General features: G+C 51.1%; 1 protein-coding gene across 2 annotated transcripts in view; it reads left to right on the top strand.

The window, feature by feature from the left end:
• The window catches only part of ECE1 (endothelin converting enzyme 1), a 116,011-nt gene that overhangs the window by 90,126 nt on the left and 11,564 nt on the right, over positions 1-14,321 (top strand). For both annotated transcript variants that reach the window (XM_055331409.1, XM_055331408.1), the window contains 6 exons: positions 3,449-3,591; positions 5,225-5,339; positions 9,791-9,901; positions 11,114-11,212; positions 11,687-11,764; positions 13,295-13,398. In XM_055331409.1, the coding sequence (XP_055187384.1) occupies positions 3,449-3,591; positions 5,225-5,339; positions 9,791-9,901; positions 11,114-11,212; positions 11,687-11,764; positions 13,295-13,398 (650 nt within the window). The remainder of the gene's footprint in view (positions 1-3,448; positions 3,592-5,224; positions 5,340-9,790; positions 9,902-11,113; positions 11,213-11,686; positions 11,765-13,294; positions 13,399-14,321) is intronic.

The following is a 14,321-nucleotide window of genomic DNA, read 5'->3' as shown; positions in this document are numbered from 1 at the left end:
ATTCCTTTCTTCCTTCTACATCAGAAGTTGTTTGGGAATAAGTCCTATTCTCTGCTCTAAATTCTCCAGCTAAGATAAAGTCTGATAGCATCTTTCTTTTCTCTTATTCGCAAGCCTACTTGAGCTGGTTGGTTGGAGACCAGCAGTACTCTCTGGCTGCAGGTCTGGAAAATAGAACTGACTGGTGGGCCCCAAAGGATTTGAATCACAAGTGAAATGTCCTCATCAGTTAAAACAGCCATCTCCATGGAGACCGTTCTAGACGCATACATGTCTAAGTTAGGCGTTCACTAAAGCAAGATTGAAAATGTGAAAATTCTGGTATTCAACACCCACCTCATCTGGGGTTATGGGAATTTACCTGCACAGAACACCTGCTCTCCCTAAAGAAACAGGCTTGTGTTAAGTACACAGGGATATGTCACCACCTGATGGCTGTACCCTAATTAGAATATTCTAGTTGCCTGCAGTTTGTGAAGCTCTCGTTAATTGTATAAACAGTGACATTTTGTAAACTTGATGAGTTTCCCAGGCATCTTTGCCAGCAGGTCATGCAGGCAGATGTCTCTAAGTGTTGAGCCCCATCTGACCATCTCACCTGGACACTCCCAGTTTGACAGCCACAGAAGCGTTATGGAGAAGCCCCAGAGGTTACCGACCCTAGGGGCTCCTGCCAGGAAGAGAGAACAAATGGACCAGCTAGGGAGAGAAGCATCTCAGGATTGATGAGCAAGCTATCCCCACGAGGTACAGAGCAGCCGACCATGGATGGTACGGGCAGGAAAATTGTCCTCGTTTCAGAGCAAGGCCACAGAAATGCCTCGAGGCCCCAGACCTGGTTCATGGTGGGGACTCTGATCCATGTCTTCTCACTCTGAAACTCACTCAGGTCATCTTGTTGCCGGGCAGGCCAGGATGTGTGAGAGCACACGGGGCACAGCTCTTCCCAACTACGTGGGTGGTTTGAGTAGATCATGGTGCAAATATGGAACCCGCACCCGGCCCCCCAAAAGCCAGCAGGCCACTACCTGTGGGAGCTGCCCTCTGAGGTCCTTGTTCCCCAGCAGCTGAGCTACGCTTTGAAACCGGAGAGACAAGTGAGCCTGGATTTTAGATGTGTATAGTCACTGGTTAACTATGTGACCTAAGGAAGGTCACCTTAGCTCATCTGCAAAGTCAGCATCTATTAAGTGGAGGGTTTTATGATTGCTCTCTCACTGAGGGCATCATAAGTATTTACCAACAGGTTACAAGTTCATCCGATATTATGGTTTGATTTTACACTATTGATCGATTTTACCATATGAAGGCCATTTGTAATGCATCTCTTACTTCCTTTGTCTTTTTCAAGAGAATAGAGAACAGAATCTGGAATCGCTCAAGCCCAGACCCACCCTTGGGAGACCTTGAGAATGGTCACAATAGCTAATATCGATTGAGGATTGAGTGGTTGTTACATACCAGGTATCATTCTAAGTGACTGACGCACAGAAACACTTTTGCTGTTTATTTTTTTATTTTTTATTTTTTTTATTCATGAGAGACGACACAGAGAGAGAAGCAGAGACACAGGCAGAGGGAGAAGCAGGCTCCATGCAGGGAGCCCTATGTGGGACTTGATCCCTTGATCTCCAGGATCACACCCTGGGCTGAAGGCGTCACTAAACCGCTGAGCCACCAGGGCTGCCCCACTTTTGCTGTTTAAACCAGTATATGTATAGTGCTGGAAAACACTGCATTCTGGAAAAATCACAGAATAAAAAAATTAACTAAAAATAACAAGACATATGGGAAAAATAGAACTTAGAGCCAGTCGCCTGCAGTTTCTGAAGCTCTCATTAATTGTATAAACGATTACAATTAGATTCAAAAGTTGTGCAACTTTAAGGACTTTATGCTGAGTGAAATAAGCCACTCACAAAAAGACAAGTACTGTATGGTTCCACTTATATGAGGTAGCTAGACCCATCAAATTCAGAGAGACAAAAAGGAGAATAATGGTTACTGGGAGCTCGGGGGATAGAGCTGGAGGGATTATTGTTTAATAGGTATAAAGTTTCTGTTTTGCAAGACGAAATCTGGAGACAGATGGTGGTGATGGTTGCACAACAGTGTGAACATCCTTAATGCCACTGAACTTGGCACCTAAACATGGTTAAGATGGTACATTGTATGTCTGTGTGTTTTACAACAATTAAACCCAAAAGTTGTGCAGGTTTGTAATCAAAGCAATAATTGGAACCTGGAGAGAGAGCTCAGTGTGAGTGGAGAGGCTGCCTGGTGAGAAGTAGAAAATCTGGCTGTGGACATAGCAACCCTGCAGATGGACCAGCCCTGGGCGGTGGGGCCAGCATTAGGTGAGCCAAGAGCAAGCTGGCCGTTTGTAGTGGCCAGTTATTCCAAGCCGGCCAGGGCCTCTTTGGGGAGGAAGCTCCGGTACAGATGCTCATTTTAAAATATCTTAAAATAGAGCTGACCAGGGACACCTAGCTGGCTCAGTCAGTCAAGCGTCCAACTCTTGGTTTCAGCTCAGGTCATGATCTCAGGGTCATGAGATCGAGCCCCACATTGGGCTTCCTGCTCAGCACAGAGTCTGCTTAGGATTCTCTCTCTACTCCTTTCTCTGCCCCTCCTCCAAATAAATAAATAAAGTAAGTAAGTAAGTAAGTAAGTAAGTAACTAAGTAAATAGAATCTTATTTTAAAAAATGGAGCTGACCAGCCCAGCTTCCTTTGCATCAGCTGAGCTAAGGGCCTTACCTCCCTTGCTGAAGTTGTCCTTCTGAGTTGCTTTCTCCATGCCTGAGAAAAATCACCTGTGGACCCAAGCGCTTACCCTTGATACCACTATCATTCTTGAGTTTACCGGTCGTATAGACTAATCCCATAGAAGCTAATTGGTATTACAGAAGCACGTGTTGAGTAGAACAGACAGTTCTTTTATGATGAGGAGACCACTTTTCAGATGAGACCCCAAAGCATGGAGAGATTCATCCACTAACTCAAGGTTACACAGCTAGCAAGTAAGAGAGATGGAATATGAGCCCAGGCAGTTTGGCTCCGGATACTACACTGTTTTCCATTACAGGCCTGTCTGGGCTCAGTCTCATCGTCAATAAAATGGGGATTATGGTCCCTACCACGTAGGCCTGTCCTGAGGTCCAGCAGAGAGAAGTCCTGTGAGTCGTGTGCAGGGGCGCCTGGCATAGGGGGGGCTTGCCGCTCTCCCCGTGTCCCCTTTGTTCCATCCCATCTCCACTGCAAGTTGAAGTCAGAATTCTGTCTACAGCATCTCTGATGGAAGCCAGCCAGCCTCGGCTTGACGTCTGCCCAGTGCACTGCCCAGGCCTGGTTCTTTGGAGGCCCGGTGCCACCTACTTGAGAAAAGCTCCCTGGAGGCCCTGACGCGAAGCAGCCCAGCTGGAGTCACACTGTCTCTTCCCTTCCAGGCCTTGGCACCTGCCATCGACTGGCTGCCCTTTCTCAATACCATCTTCTACCCCGTGGAGATCAATGAGTCTGAGCCTATCGTTGTCTACGACAAGGAGTACCTGGGGCAGGTCTCCACCCTCATCAACAACACTGACAAATGGTAAGGGACGGCCAGAGGCCTGGCACCTGCACTTGGGGTCACACACGGCCCTATCCTTCTTGGGCCAGACAGGGTGAGGGCAGCCGGGGACAGAATGACTAGGGAGAGTGGGCCCTGGGAGAGGCAGCCGGTTCGGATCCCAGACCCTCCGTTCCCAGAGCTGTAGCCTTGGGCAAGTTTATCCCCCTTTGTCAGGCTCATGCTATCTGTCCTTCCAGAAGGGGATGGAAATCTACCTACCATGTAGGGATATGAGAACACAGTGAGAGAATGACAGGGAATGGAGCTCAGTAAATGTTGTAGGTGATATGTATGATTTTTTAAATAATTCTAAAGATTTGTTGGGGAGGTTTTTAAAAACACAGAAAAAAATTAAGATTACCCAGACACTACTGTTGATGCTGTGGGGAGCATATGTGTGTGTTTGTAAAGAGAGAAAGTGTGTGTGGGGGGTCCTAATACATGGTTCCTTTCGCCCCCGTCATTGTGACCACATGTGTAATCTGCTTTTCCCTCAACTTTCATCATAACATTTTCCCCATGTTATCCGCACTCCCTGTGGACCTCATTCTGCGTAGCTATGCAGTAGTCCATCAAGTATACGTATGATTATTTACTCCTTCCCCTATTGTCAGACATTTATTTTTTTAAAGATTTTATTTATTTATTCATGAGACACACACACACACACACAGAGGCAGAGGCAGAGGCAGAGGGAGAAGCAGGCCCCATGCAGGGAGCCCGATGTGGGACTCCATCCCAGGTCTCCAGGATCACACCCCGGGCTGAAGGCGGTGCTAAACCGCTGAGCCATCGGGGCTGCCCTATTGTCAGACATTTAGTTGGTTCCACTTCGAGGCTAATTGACAACAGTGAACGTCTCTTGGTGCTAAGGTGACTTCTTTGCAAGGGTGACAACAGCCACAGTGATTCCCTGTGCCCTGATGGAGAGGGCAGTGAGCTCTCTTCCTTGGAGACCTTGGCATGGTGGCCAGAGCTCCCTTTCCTGCCCCTCCTATTCTTAGGCCCCCTTTCCCATCTCTGGCCTTCTGGCAGGGACATCTCCAGGCTGTGGAAATGGCAGCCTCCTCCCTGCTCCAGCCCACTAGGACACCCCATCCAGGGGGAGTCTCCCTGAGGCTGCTCCAGGGCTTCTAGACAAAAGGCAGCTATGCGACAAATGTTTATTGAGGTCTTGTGGCGTACAAGTCACTGCACTAGGCGCCAAGGGGTTTTCAAAGAAGACCCAGGCTCCACCTTGAAAAGCTAACATTCCAGGGATGCCTGGGTGGCTTAGTGGTTGAGTGTTTGCCTTTGACTCAGGTCATGATCCCGGAGTTCTGGGATCGAGTCCCGAATCAGGCTCCCTATGGGGAGCCTGCTTCTCCCTCTGCCTATGTCTCTGCCTCTCTGTGTGCATGTCTCATGAATAAATAAATTGAAAAGAAAAGAAAAGCTGACATTCCCTGTGCTTAGTGAGCAGTAACCCACCAAACTGGGGCGGGGGGGGGGGGGGCAGAGAGCCTGCCATCCGAAGGCCAGGTGTGAGCGCCCCCTAAAGGTCAGTGGGGGAAGTGCTGTGATGCTCCCAGCTTGGGGTGCTTCTGAGTTGTCTCACCTCCTCTTGCCCCAGCCTGCTAAACAACTACATGATCTGGAACCTGGTGCGGAAGACAAGTTCCTTCCTTGATCAGCGCTTTCAGGACGCTGATGAGAAGTTCATGGAAGTCATGTATGGGACCAAGAAGGTGAGCCTCTTACTGCACATTCCCATTCACATGCTGAGCACCTACTGTGAGCCTGGCCCTGGGTTGGAGGCTTTTGCAACCTTGGTGTCCCCCCAGGGCCCTGGAAACTTGTAAGGGAGGTAGAGGGTAGGCAAAGAATCTGAAGGGATCCACTTGGATGTCCCTGGGCACACAGGACTGGATCCAATCTAGTTGGGGGTGGACAGAAACTTCCAGAAGGAGATGATTACACTGGGTCTCTAATGAGTAAAGAGGAGTCTTAGTTACCTGGCTGGCTCAGTAGGAAGAGCATGCGACTCTTGATCATGAGTTCGAGCCCCAAGTTGGTTGCAGAGATTACTTCAATTTTAAAAACTTTTTTAAAAAAGAGGAATCTTAGAGATTTACCTTCTTTACAGCAAAAGATGGCTTCTATTTTCTCCCAATCGCTTCTCAATGGTAACAATTTCCTGTAACTCCTATGATCTTGTAACTGAAACTTTCCTGTAACTCCTATCCCTGTGAGGTGGGTGTGATCATCATCCCTGTTTTATATAGGGGACCCCCAGTAATATTGCTCCTTCCCCATAAACACAAAACAGTCAGTATGGCACCTGGATCCTAATCAGACCACACAGGTGTTCACTGCTATTACCTTCCTAGGCCCCAGAACAGGTGGATTCCACCTACCTTCAAATGCCCCCATCATGCCCCCTGAGGGTCTGTTCTTCCAGGGTTCCCAGGGCTCCAGGACCCCTCATTCCCCCCCCCCCACAGGACTCCACCCCAGACAGGAAGCTCCCTGGCCACTTCCACTTTTTCTCCAGAGGTGGCAGTCCCCCTCTCATTCATGCAGCCAATAGACAGGACATGAGTCCCATGTGGGAACACTGAGACAAGTAAGGTGGGGTCTGTGCCCCAAGAGCCCACATCTGCCAGAAGAGACCCTCCTATGTGCTGATGGGCACAGCATGTCTGGGCCCAGGGAAATGTCCCAGCTAAAGAGCAGTAGAGGCCAGGGTGCTGAGCCCACCCAGCACACTCAGCAACCCCCCCACCCTAGGACAGCTGCTAGCAAGACCCTGAGGGACAAGCAGAGCTGGCTCTAGCCTGCCCCTGCCCCCGTGGCCCTTCCCAGAGTTCAGTGGAATGGACAAAGCCAGATAAGGGCTGGAAGAGAATGACAGGATATGGACTCTTCCCTCCAGTCCTGGAGTTCATCCTGGAAAGAGTTCTCCTTTTCTTTCTTATCCTGATGTACACCCACCTGTGGCAGGAAGGGAACTAAAGGAGAGGGTGGCTGGGGATAAGAGAGCCTTCTGAGGGCATCACGGGGCCTCAGCCATGAGAGTCACCTGGCCCTGCGGAGAAGGACCAGGGGAAGAGTTGGCTGTCCTGCTCAGTTGACCTGCCTTCCTGCTCCACATGCACCTACCTTGGGCCAGCCATGGGTGAGCCCATGTCACAGACATGACAAGGCATGGACTCTGTCTGCTGGACCATTTAGCCTCCCAGGGGACTATAACGGGAAAAGTTTGACTAGGACCCAGGATGATAGTTACAGAGACACCTCTGTGGAGCATGCACCTGCATCATTGCTCACCCACCTGAGTGCAGAGGGAGAAACAGGCTCCAGGCAGGGAAGGGCTTCCCAGGGCACCCAGCAAGAAGGCAGCCAAGCTCATATTCAGACCCAGCTCTGGATGACCATGACTGCTTGGCTCTTTCAGCCACTCAATAATGATAATAATGGTAATAATAATAAAAGATATTATTATTCACTGTCTGCCTTTTATAGGCATTATGTCACCAAGTTCCTATAACAGCTCTACATTAGGAGCTATTATCATCAGCCCATTTTATAGATGAAGAAACCTAGGCTCTGTGAGTGGAAGGGACTTGTTCATAGTCACACAGCGCATAAATGGGGAATGTGTTCTCAATCCCAGCACATCTGATTCCACAGCCACACCTGAGCCCTGCCCCACTCAGCCTGTGCTCTGCAGGAGCCAGAAGTGAAAATTGAGCTTCCTGGTGGTTGCCAGGGGCTGGGGACAGGGAGGGGGGGCATGAGGAGTTGTTAAATGCATATGGAGGTTCACATTTGCAAGATGAAAAGTTCTGGAGATTGGTTGCACAGCAGTGAGAATTTGCCTAACATCACTGACTCATACACTTAAAGGGTTAGAATGGTGGTAAATCTTACGTGTATTTTACCATGATAGGTAGGTAGACAGACAGACAGACAGACAGAGCGAGCAAGCGAGCTTCCCTGGGCCAGGCCCAGAGTGCGGGGTGCTGCTCTAACCAGTGGGATGCTAAGAGCTGGCAGGGAGGCCTTGGCAGAAGCAAGGGCAATTGGGAGACCCCAGAGGTGGCAGGCTGTGGGCAGGGTCACCGTATGCCCCGCACGTGGTGTAAGGAAACAGCACAGAACTTTGGGTCAGAAGATCTGTGTTTGAAATGCTTCTTCTAACCACACAACCTCGGGCAAATCACTTCATTGGAGCAGAGGGCTCAGTCTTTCCAGATGTAAAAAAGCAGTAACTCATCCTTGGCCTGGTGACCAGGGGGCTGTCTGGGAATTACTTAAAGGGACCCCCCCCAAAGTCTATCCTAAAGGCTAAAGCACCCACCGCCATGTTCTTTATCTGCAAAAAGGAGCACAGGGGGTACCTGCCTCGTGCGGTTATCATGAGGATCATATGGGCTAGGGCCACACCCAGTAAACACTCAGCAAGCATGTACTGCTGCAGCCTTGCTGTTTTGGGGTGTCTTTCTCTCTTACTGGGTGCTTTCGATTGAGCCCCTTGAGGGCAAGGCCCATGGCCAATTTGTCTCTAGGTTCCAAGCACATAGCCATAGTCAGGGTGCAGAGGAACTGTCCAGAAGACGCAGGGTATATGAAAGAATGAATGAATGAATGAGTGAGCGAGTGAGTGAGTGGGCTCATGCAAAAGCTCTCCTGAGAAGGCAGGAAGACTCAGCTCCTGACTTAGCCATCACGGCCTAGAGCCCCACGGAGCCAATGAGTTCGAGGTCCCCTGGTCCTGACCTCCTGCGTGGGCAGCCTCAGCCGGGTGTGGGCGCAGCCTGTGTCCAGCTGTAGGTGGGCAGGTTGTGGGAAGGCATCTAAATGGACACATGGGTGGGGGGAAAGCTTGAAAGAACTTGGGCCTCCAAACAGAAGGAAGGCCGAGATGCCCCTTTACGTCCTTCCCTTGGTCCTGCTTTCACGGAAGACATTTCTTTAGCTGAGGTATAATTTACACACATAAAATGTGCAGTATACACTAAGTACTCAGTCCAGTGAGTTTGGACAAAGGAAATGGCCCACAAAACCCACACCCCACTCAAGGTAGAGACACTCCTGTCACCGGTCCCTCCAGCATCCTGGGAGCAGAAGGTTCCCTGAAGCCCCTAGCCCGATGGTCCCACAGGTGGGTGTGGATGGGCATGGGGGGATTGTACCCCCCCTCGTGTGCTCTTTTGTGTCTGGCTTCTTGTGCTCAGCTCACAGCTGTGAAATTCAGCCATGTTGTGTATATCAGTAGTTCACTCCTTCTTGTTGCCAAGTAGTATGCTGTTGTATAAAAATACCACATTTTGTTTATCCGGCTGCCTGTTGATGGGCATTTGGTTGTTGTCAGTTGGAAAACTGTTCTGGAGCCGGCCACCCTGAGCCTGGTGATTTATGCCACCTGTTCTTTGGGGTCAGGAGGCCACACAAGGGATTTACGGATTGACGGGAGCAGGGCCACCCCAGGTGGTCACACAGGGCTTGCCCAGGGCAGGGAAGCCAGCGGGCCGGAACCTGGAGCCACACTGCATGAGGCTGCTCCCAGCAGGGCGCCCGCTTCTGGCTCCGCAGAGGTGTCCTGTGGGCTGGCGGGCTTGTGGGCGACACTGCGAGTGGCCACGACACCAATGCCCTGACACATTCCTGCGCCAGCCCTTCCCCTAGGAGGCTTTCCATGGGGTTGGGTTCTGGCCTTCTGGGGAGGTTTTCCTGTCGTGTGTGGGTAGATGAGGAAATTTCTCAAGTCTTGGCCACCAGGATTCTTAGCCTCCCCCAGGGGAAGGTAGGGGTAGGGGCATGGGGTGTACGGTCAGGCCTTTCAGCCCCCCTCACTCCCCGTGGGACCCTGGGCCGGTGACTTCCCCTTGCTGAGTCTCTGCCTCCTCAGCTGGCAAGGCCCACATCCCTGCCTTCCAGGTTCATTTTCATGGCTCGGTGAGACACTGTTCATGACATGCCACGCACAGAGCCTGGCGTTCAGGAAATAGTAGATGGCGGCCATGAGCAATATTCTGTGGCCTCTTGGTCCAGTGCCTAAAATAACTTCCACTGCATCAGAAAAGTCTCCCTGAGGTTCTGGAAGGAAGCACAGGCTTCCAGCTGCTGCCTCCCAGACAGACGGGGCTTAGGAAGAAGGATGGGGCCTGGTAACTCCTCTCCCTTGTGTTTCCAGACCTGTCTTCCTCGGTGGAAGTTCTGCGTGAGCGACACAGAGAACAACTTGGGCTTCGCCCTGGGCCCCATGTTTGTCAAAGCGACATTTGCCGAGGACAGCAAGAGCATAGTGAGTGCCTCCCCTCGCACACAGGCCGTGACGGCGCCCCTGCTCCAGCCCCTCCTGAGCTTGGCAGCCCCCACTCTGCTCTACCCTGGACCTTTCCTGCTCTGGGCCAGGGCCCCAGCCTTAACCCAGAGGTCCTGTTTTCTGAAGCCTTGAGTGCTGTGAGTTCCCCAGGATGGCTACTGTCATTGAGTGCCGGGCACTCTACTGTATTGTCATTAACCCGTTGCGAGGCTGTCTCCACCTCCACTCCCAAGCAGAAGGAAGGGCCCAGCGAGACCCTGTTGGCAGAGCAGTTCTGGCCTAAAGGGTGACGTTTCTCTTACCCTGTGGGGTAACCCCGTGTTCTGGACAGGCGGAGGAACATCACGGCTAGGTGCGTGAAGGCAGCCGGGCCCCAGTTCAGATCCTGGATCCGTTGCCTCCTGGTTGGGTGATTTGGGACAGTTTTCTCCCATCACCGTTACCTCGGAAGCAGGGCTGCCCATCCCGCAGTGGGACGGGAAATGAGATGCTACACACAGAGAACACCCGGCACAAAACAAGGGCTTGGTAAATGGCAGCTGTTATATTTTTGTTCCAGTTTTTATTACTGATTTTAATTACATAGATGCTCTCTGCAGTCAAATGTTAACAAACAGAGACTCCTTTTTCTTACTTGACTTACCTGTGAGTGGCTGGTATGGAATCTTTGTCCAGTTCTGTCGGCCATCAGCCCCTCTGCTCTTTGTGCTGCGCGACTTCCTTACTCTGCTGTACAACCTTCGGGCTCCGAGTCTGCCTGTGACATCATAACCCTCGAGAACAGCTGCTCGTCTCCAGCCGGAGCACCACATTTATGAAACTGCTTATCAGAACTCTGGTGCTCTAGATTTTAAAGCCCATTCCATCAAAAAGAGATCCTGTGGTCCAGTAAATCTGACAAGGCTCTGAACTTTACTCCCTCCAAAAGAATCAAACTTCATGTTACACACTAAAGGCTCTGAAAAGTTCTGCAGAGAGACTTTTTCAGCTTTCCCAAAGCTTATCCTGAGTGTCTGTGGTGCCAAAAGCTCTGTTTATGGAAGTTCCAATCTTCTCTTGTAGGACTTTAGTGTTCTGGGCACTGAAGAGCCTGAGGCTTTGAGCTGATTTCTGAATTTAGGCTCTGGCCTCCTCCTGCATGGGGTGCGCATCCAGTGCCCAGACCTCACCAGTCAGCTTCTGTCTTCTCAGGCCAGCGAGATAATCCTAGAGATCAAGAAGGCATTCGAGGAAAGCCTGAGCACCCTGAAGTGGATGGATGAAGAGACTCGGAGATCAGCCAAGGAAAAGGTGAGGCTGGCGCGGTGCTGTAAGGGGTGCCTGAGGCTTCCCCTCCAAGAGCTGCAGCCACGGATGGAGGAGGGTGCATGAAGGGAGACCAGTCACATCTGGTGAGCACAGCGTTGGTGCTGTCCTGCCTTCGGGGGTGAACATTCCAGCAGGAAGGAGGGTCAGCCGTGAACACATGATTGCATTAATGACTAAAGATAAACTGTGGTGAGTGAGTGATAGGAAAAATGCAAGGAGATGTGACATGTCTAACGGAGAATGAAGGATTTGATATAGTCCAGCGGGCGGCAGCCAGGAAAGGCTTCCCTCAGGAAGTGATGTTTAAGCAGAGACCCGAAGGGTAAGCAGAAGTCAGGCAAGAGAGGAATCTTTCCAGAAAGAGATGTGGAAGCCCATGGTGGGAGGACCTTCCCGTTTCCCTTTGGCCCAGAGCACTGCTGGGTGCTCAACATCCTCTGTATCTCTCCTATCCAGGCAGACGCTATCTACAACATGATAGGCTACCCCAACTTTATCATGGATCCCAAGGAGCTCGACAAAGTGTTCAATGATGTGAGTGGCTCCCACCCTGCCCCCTTGCATTCCCGCATGTCCCTGGAGGTCCCCCACTTGGGGAAGAACAGAGGCAGGCGGGTCCAGCTGGGAAGCTAGAGGTACTTTGACCGTAAAGACATCTCAAGATGCGGTGGTGTGGGGCTGGATCAGGCAAGAGGGAGCTCTTCTCTGCCCCTCGTCTCCTGGGCTGGAGGAGCCTGCCTCTCTGGAGCCGCTGTCAGGGCCCAGCAGTCAGTACCAAGTAGTGCCATGTGCCCTGCCAGATGCTCCATTTAATGGGTGGGAAATAACAGAGGTGAGCAGACCTTAGAAGAGACAGACAGATTGACGCCCCTAAAACAGCAGGAGGTGGAGTGACAAGTGGAGCCCCTCATACTGCATCTTCCTTCTCCATCCCCAAGATTGCCTCCTCCTCTCCCCAGGGTCTTCCCCCACCCTCCCAGAGAAACCTGGACCTCATTTGGACCTTGAAATGCTAATGGGGAAGAGAGCATGAATCCCAAATGCACTGTTAAGCTTAATTGAGGCGGCAAACATACTTGATATATTCCTGGTGGTTAGAGCTTTTGGCAGGTCACCCCTGTAAATGGATTATGCTTCTGCCCTGAAAGATAGTTTTATATCTTCTTGTGATTGAAATTTGTGAAATTCAGGCATTTTTGCAATTATAATAACCTCTCATCATGGCTCTATTTAAAACCTAAGAATATTAAAATTACTTCTGAGAATATGGGCCTGACTCATTCCACAGCCTTTTTCCTTGAGAATAATTTAAGATGCTCCAGGGTGTCACGACACAAGATCCAGAGGCTCCTGGGGACAGCCCAGGCATAGCCCATAGGATCAGAGTCCTGTCCCCAAGGGCCCAGCATTTTACCAGAGCCCTGATGAGAAGCCAGAAAGCTCTGGAGCAGATCCGAGGGAGAACTTTGTCCCTGAAAAGAGCCAAAAGGCTGAGCTGAGTGCTGAGGAAAGCTTGCAGTGATGCCTGTCCCCTGATGTTTCAGAGATGGATCCCAGCTTGATTCGTGTGCTATGCAGTGTCGTAGCTCCTAGCCACTGCTGTTTAATTAATTAAAATCTAAGTTAATTAAAATTTAATTTAATTTAAAAGTCACACTAGCCCCATTTGAAATGCTCGGTAGCCACGTATGGCTGGTGTCTACCACAGTGGATAACACAGGCTTAGAACTAGCCCATCATCACAGAAAGTTCTATCGGACAGAGCTGGACAGACCTCCTGCCTAAGGCTCGGGCTCTGAGGTGGGCCTGTGACCCTGCTGGGTGATGAGTGGCCCCCGTGAAGCTCTTGGTGTGTCCCCACATGGGAGAAGGTGCCAGGCCCCAGCAGGGTCAGGGCCGAGGTGAGAACCCGAGCCCTCCGTCCAAGCTTCTGACCTGGGGACCAATCCCCTAACCCCATGGGGTGTCAGCTTCCCTGGGTTTAGAAGGAGGGGTTTGGCTTTGAGTTGCCGAGGCCCTTCCATCCGGGCACGCTCTGATCCTGTGACTCTGCTTCCTCTCCAGTACACTGCAGTGCCCGACCTCTACTTCGAAAACGCCATGCGGTTTTTTAACTTCTCCTGGAGGGTCACTGCCGACCAGCTCAGGAAAGCTCCCAACAGAGACCAGTGAGTCCCTGGGCCTGGCTGGGAGGGTGTTGGCTCCCAGCACACAGGGGCGCTCTGGGCAGAGCCTACGTTTGTCACATATGCACCGTGTGCCAGACATGTAACTGTCAGAAGTGCCATGTGAGGAGTGGGTACCGTTGGTTTCCCACTCTTCAGATGAGGAAGCCATGGGCTGAGGAAGTGTGCCTGGCTAGGAGCTGGGACCTGCCCGGAGCTGTGTGCCCCCTCAGCACCCAGCCTGTTGGAGGAGTAGCCTGGCCTCATGCCCCTGGCTCCACCACTTCAGTGTTGGGAGCCTCTGCCTCAATTATCTGCAGATAAGATGGAAGGAGCCATGTGACAGTCAAGTATGACTGGGCAGTGTCTGGCACAGAGGAGGCCCTCAGCTAGGAAGGGAAGATTCCAAATGGGCTCCCGACAGCTGTGCGTCCCAAACCTCACTGCACATCAGGACCCTCAAGGGAGGGTCTTTTTTATTTTTTTAAGATTATATATTTATTTGAGCGAGAGAACAAGTGGGAGAGGCAGAGGGAGAGAGAATCTCAAGCAGACTCTGTACTGACCATGGAGACCTCACGGGGGCTCCATCCCACAGATCCCACAACTCTGATTCCTGACCCAAGCCAAAACCAAGAGTTGAAGGCTCATTTACTTGACCCAGGTGCCCCCTGGGGGAAGTTTTTTGAAATACAGCTTCCTCCTGGTCCTCAAAGTTTCTTAAAATAATCTGGAATGAGCCCTGGTGTCTGTCTTTTTTTTTTTTTTTTTCTTTTTGAGCAGTCTCCTTGGAAAACTCATATTGTGAGCCGAGCTGTAGCTCTCAAAATAAGCTCTCTGCACGGCTAAAACATTTTGCAGAATAAATCTTACCCCAAGATGGAAGCAACTTCTCTTTGCTTCTTGCTCCCCCTCGTGGCCAATGG

The sequence above is a fragment of the Nyctereutes procyonoides genome, unplaced genomic scaffold, assembly GCF_905146905.1.
Source record: "Nyctereutes procyonoides isolate TBG_1078 unplaced genomic scaffold, NYPRO_anot_genome, whole genome shotgun sequence".
NCBI classification, from domain to species: Eukaryota; Metazoa; Chordata; class Mammalia; order Carnivora; family Canidae; genus Nyctereutes; species Nyctereutes procyonoides.
This window is presented reverse-complemented; position numbering and strand designations above follow the sequence as displayed.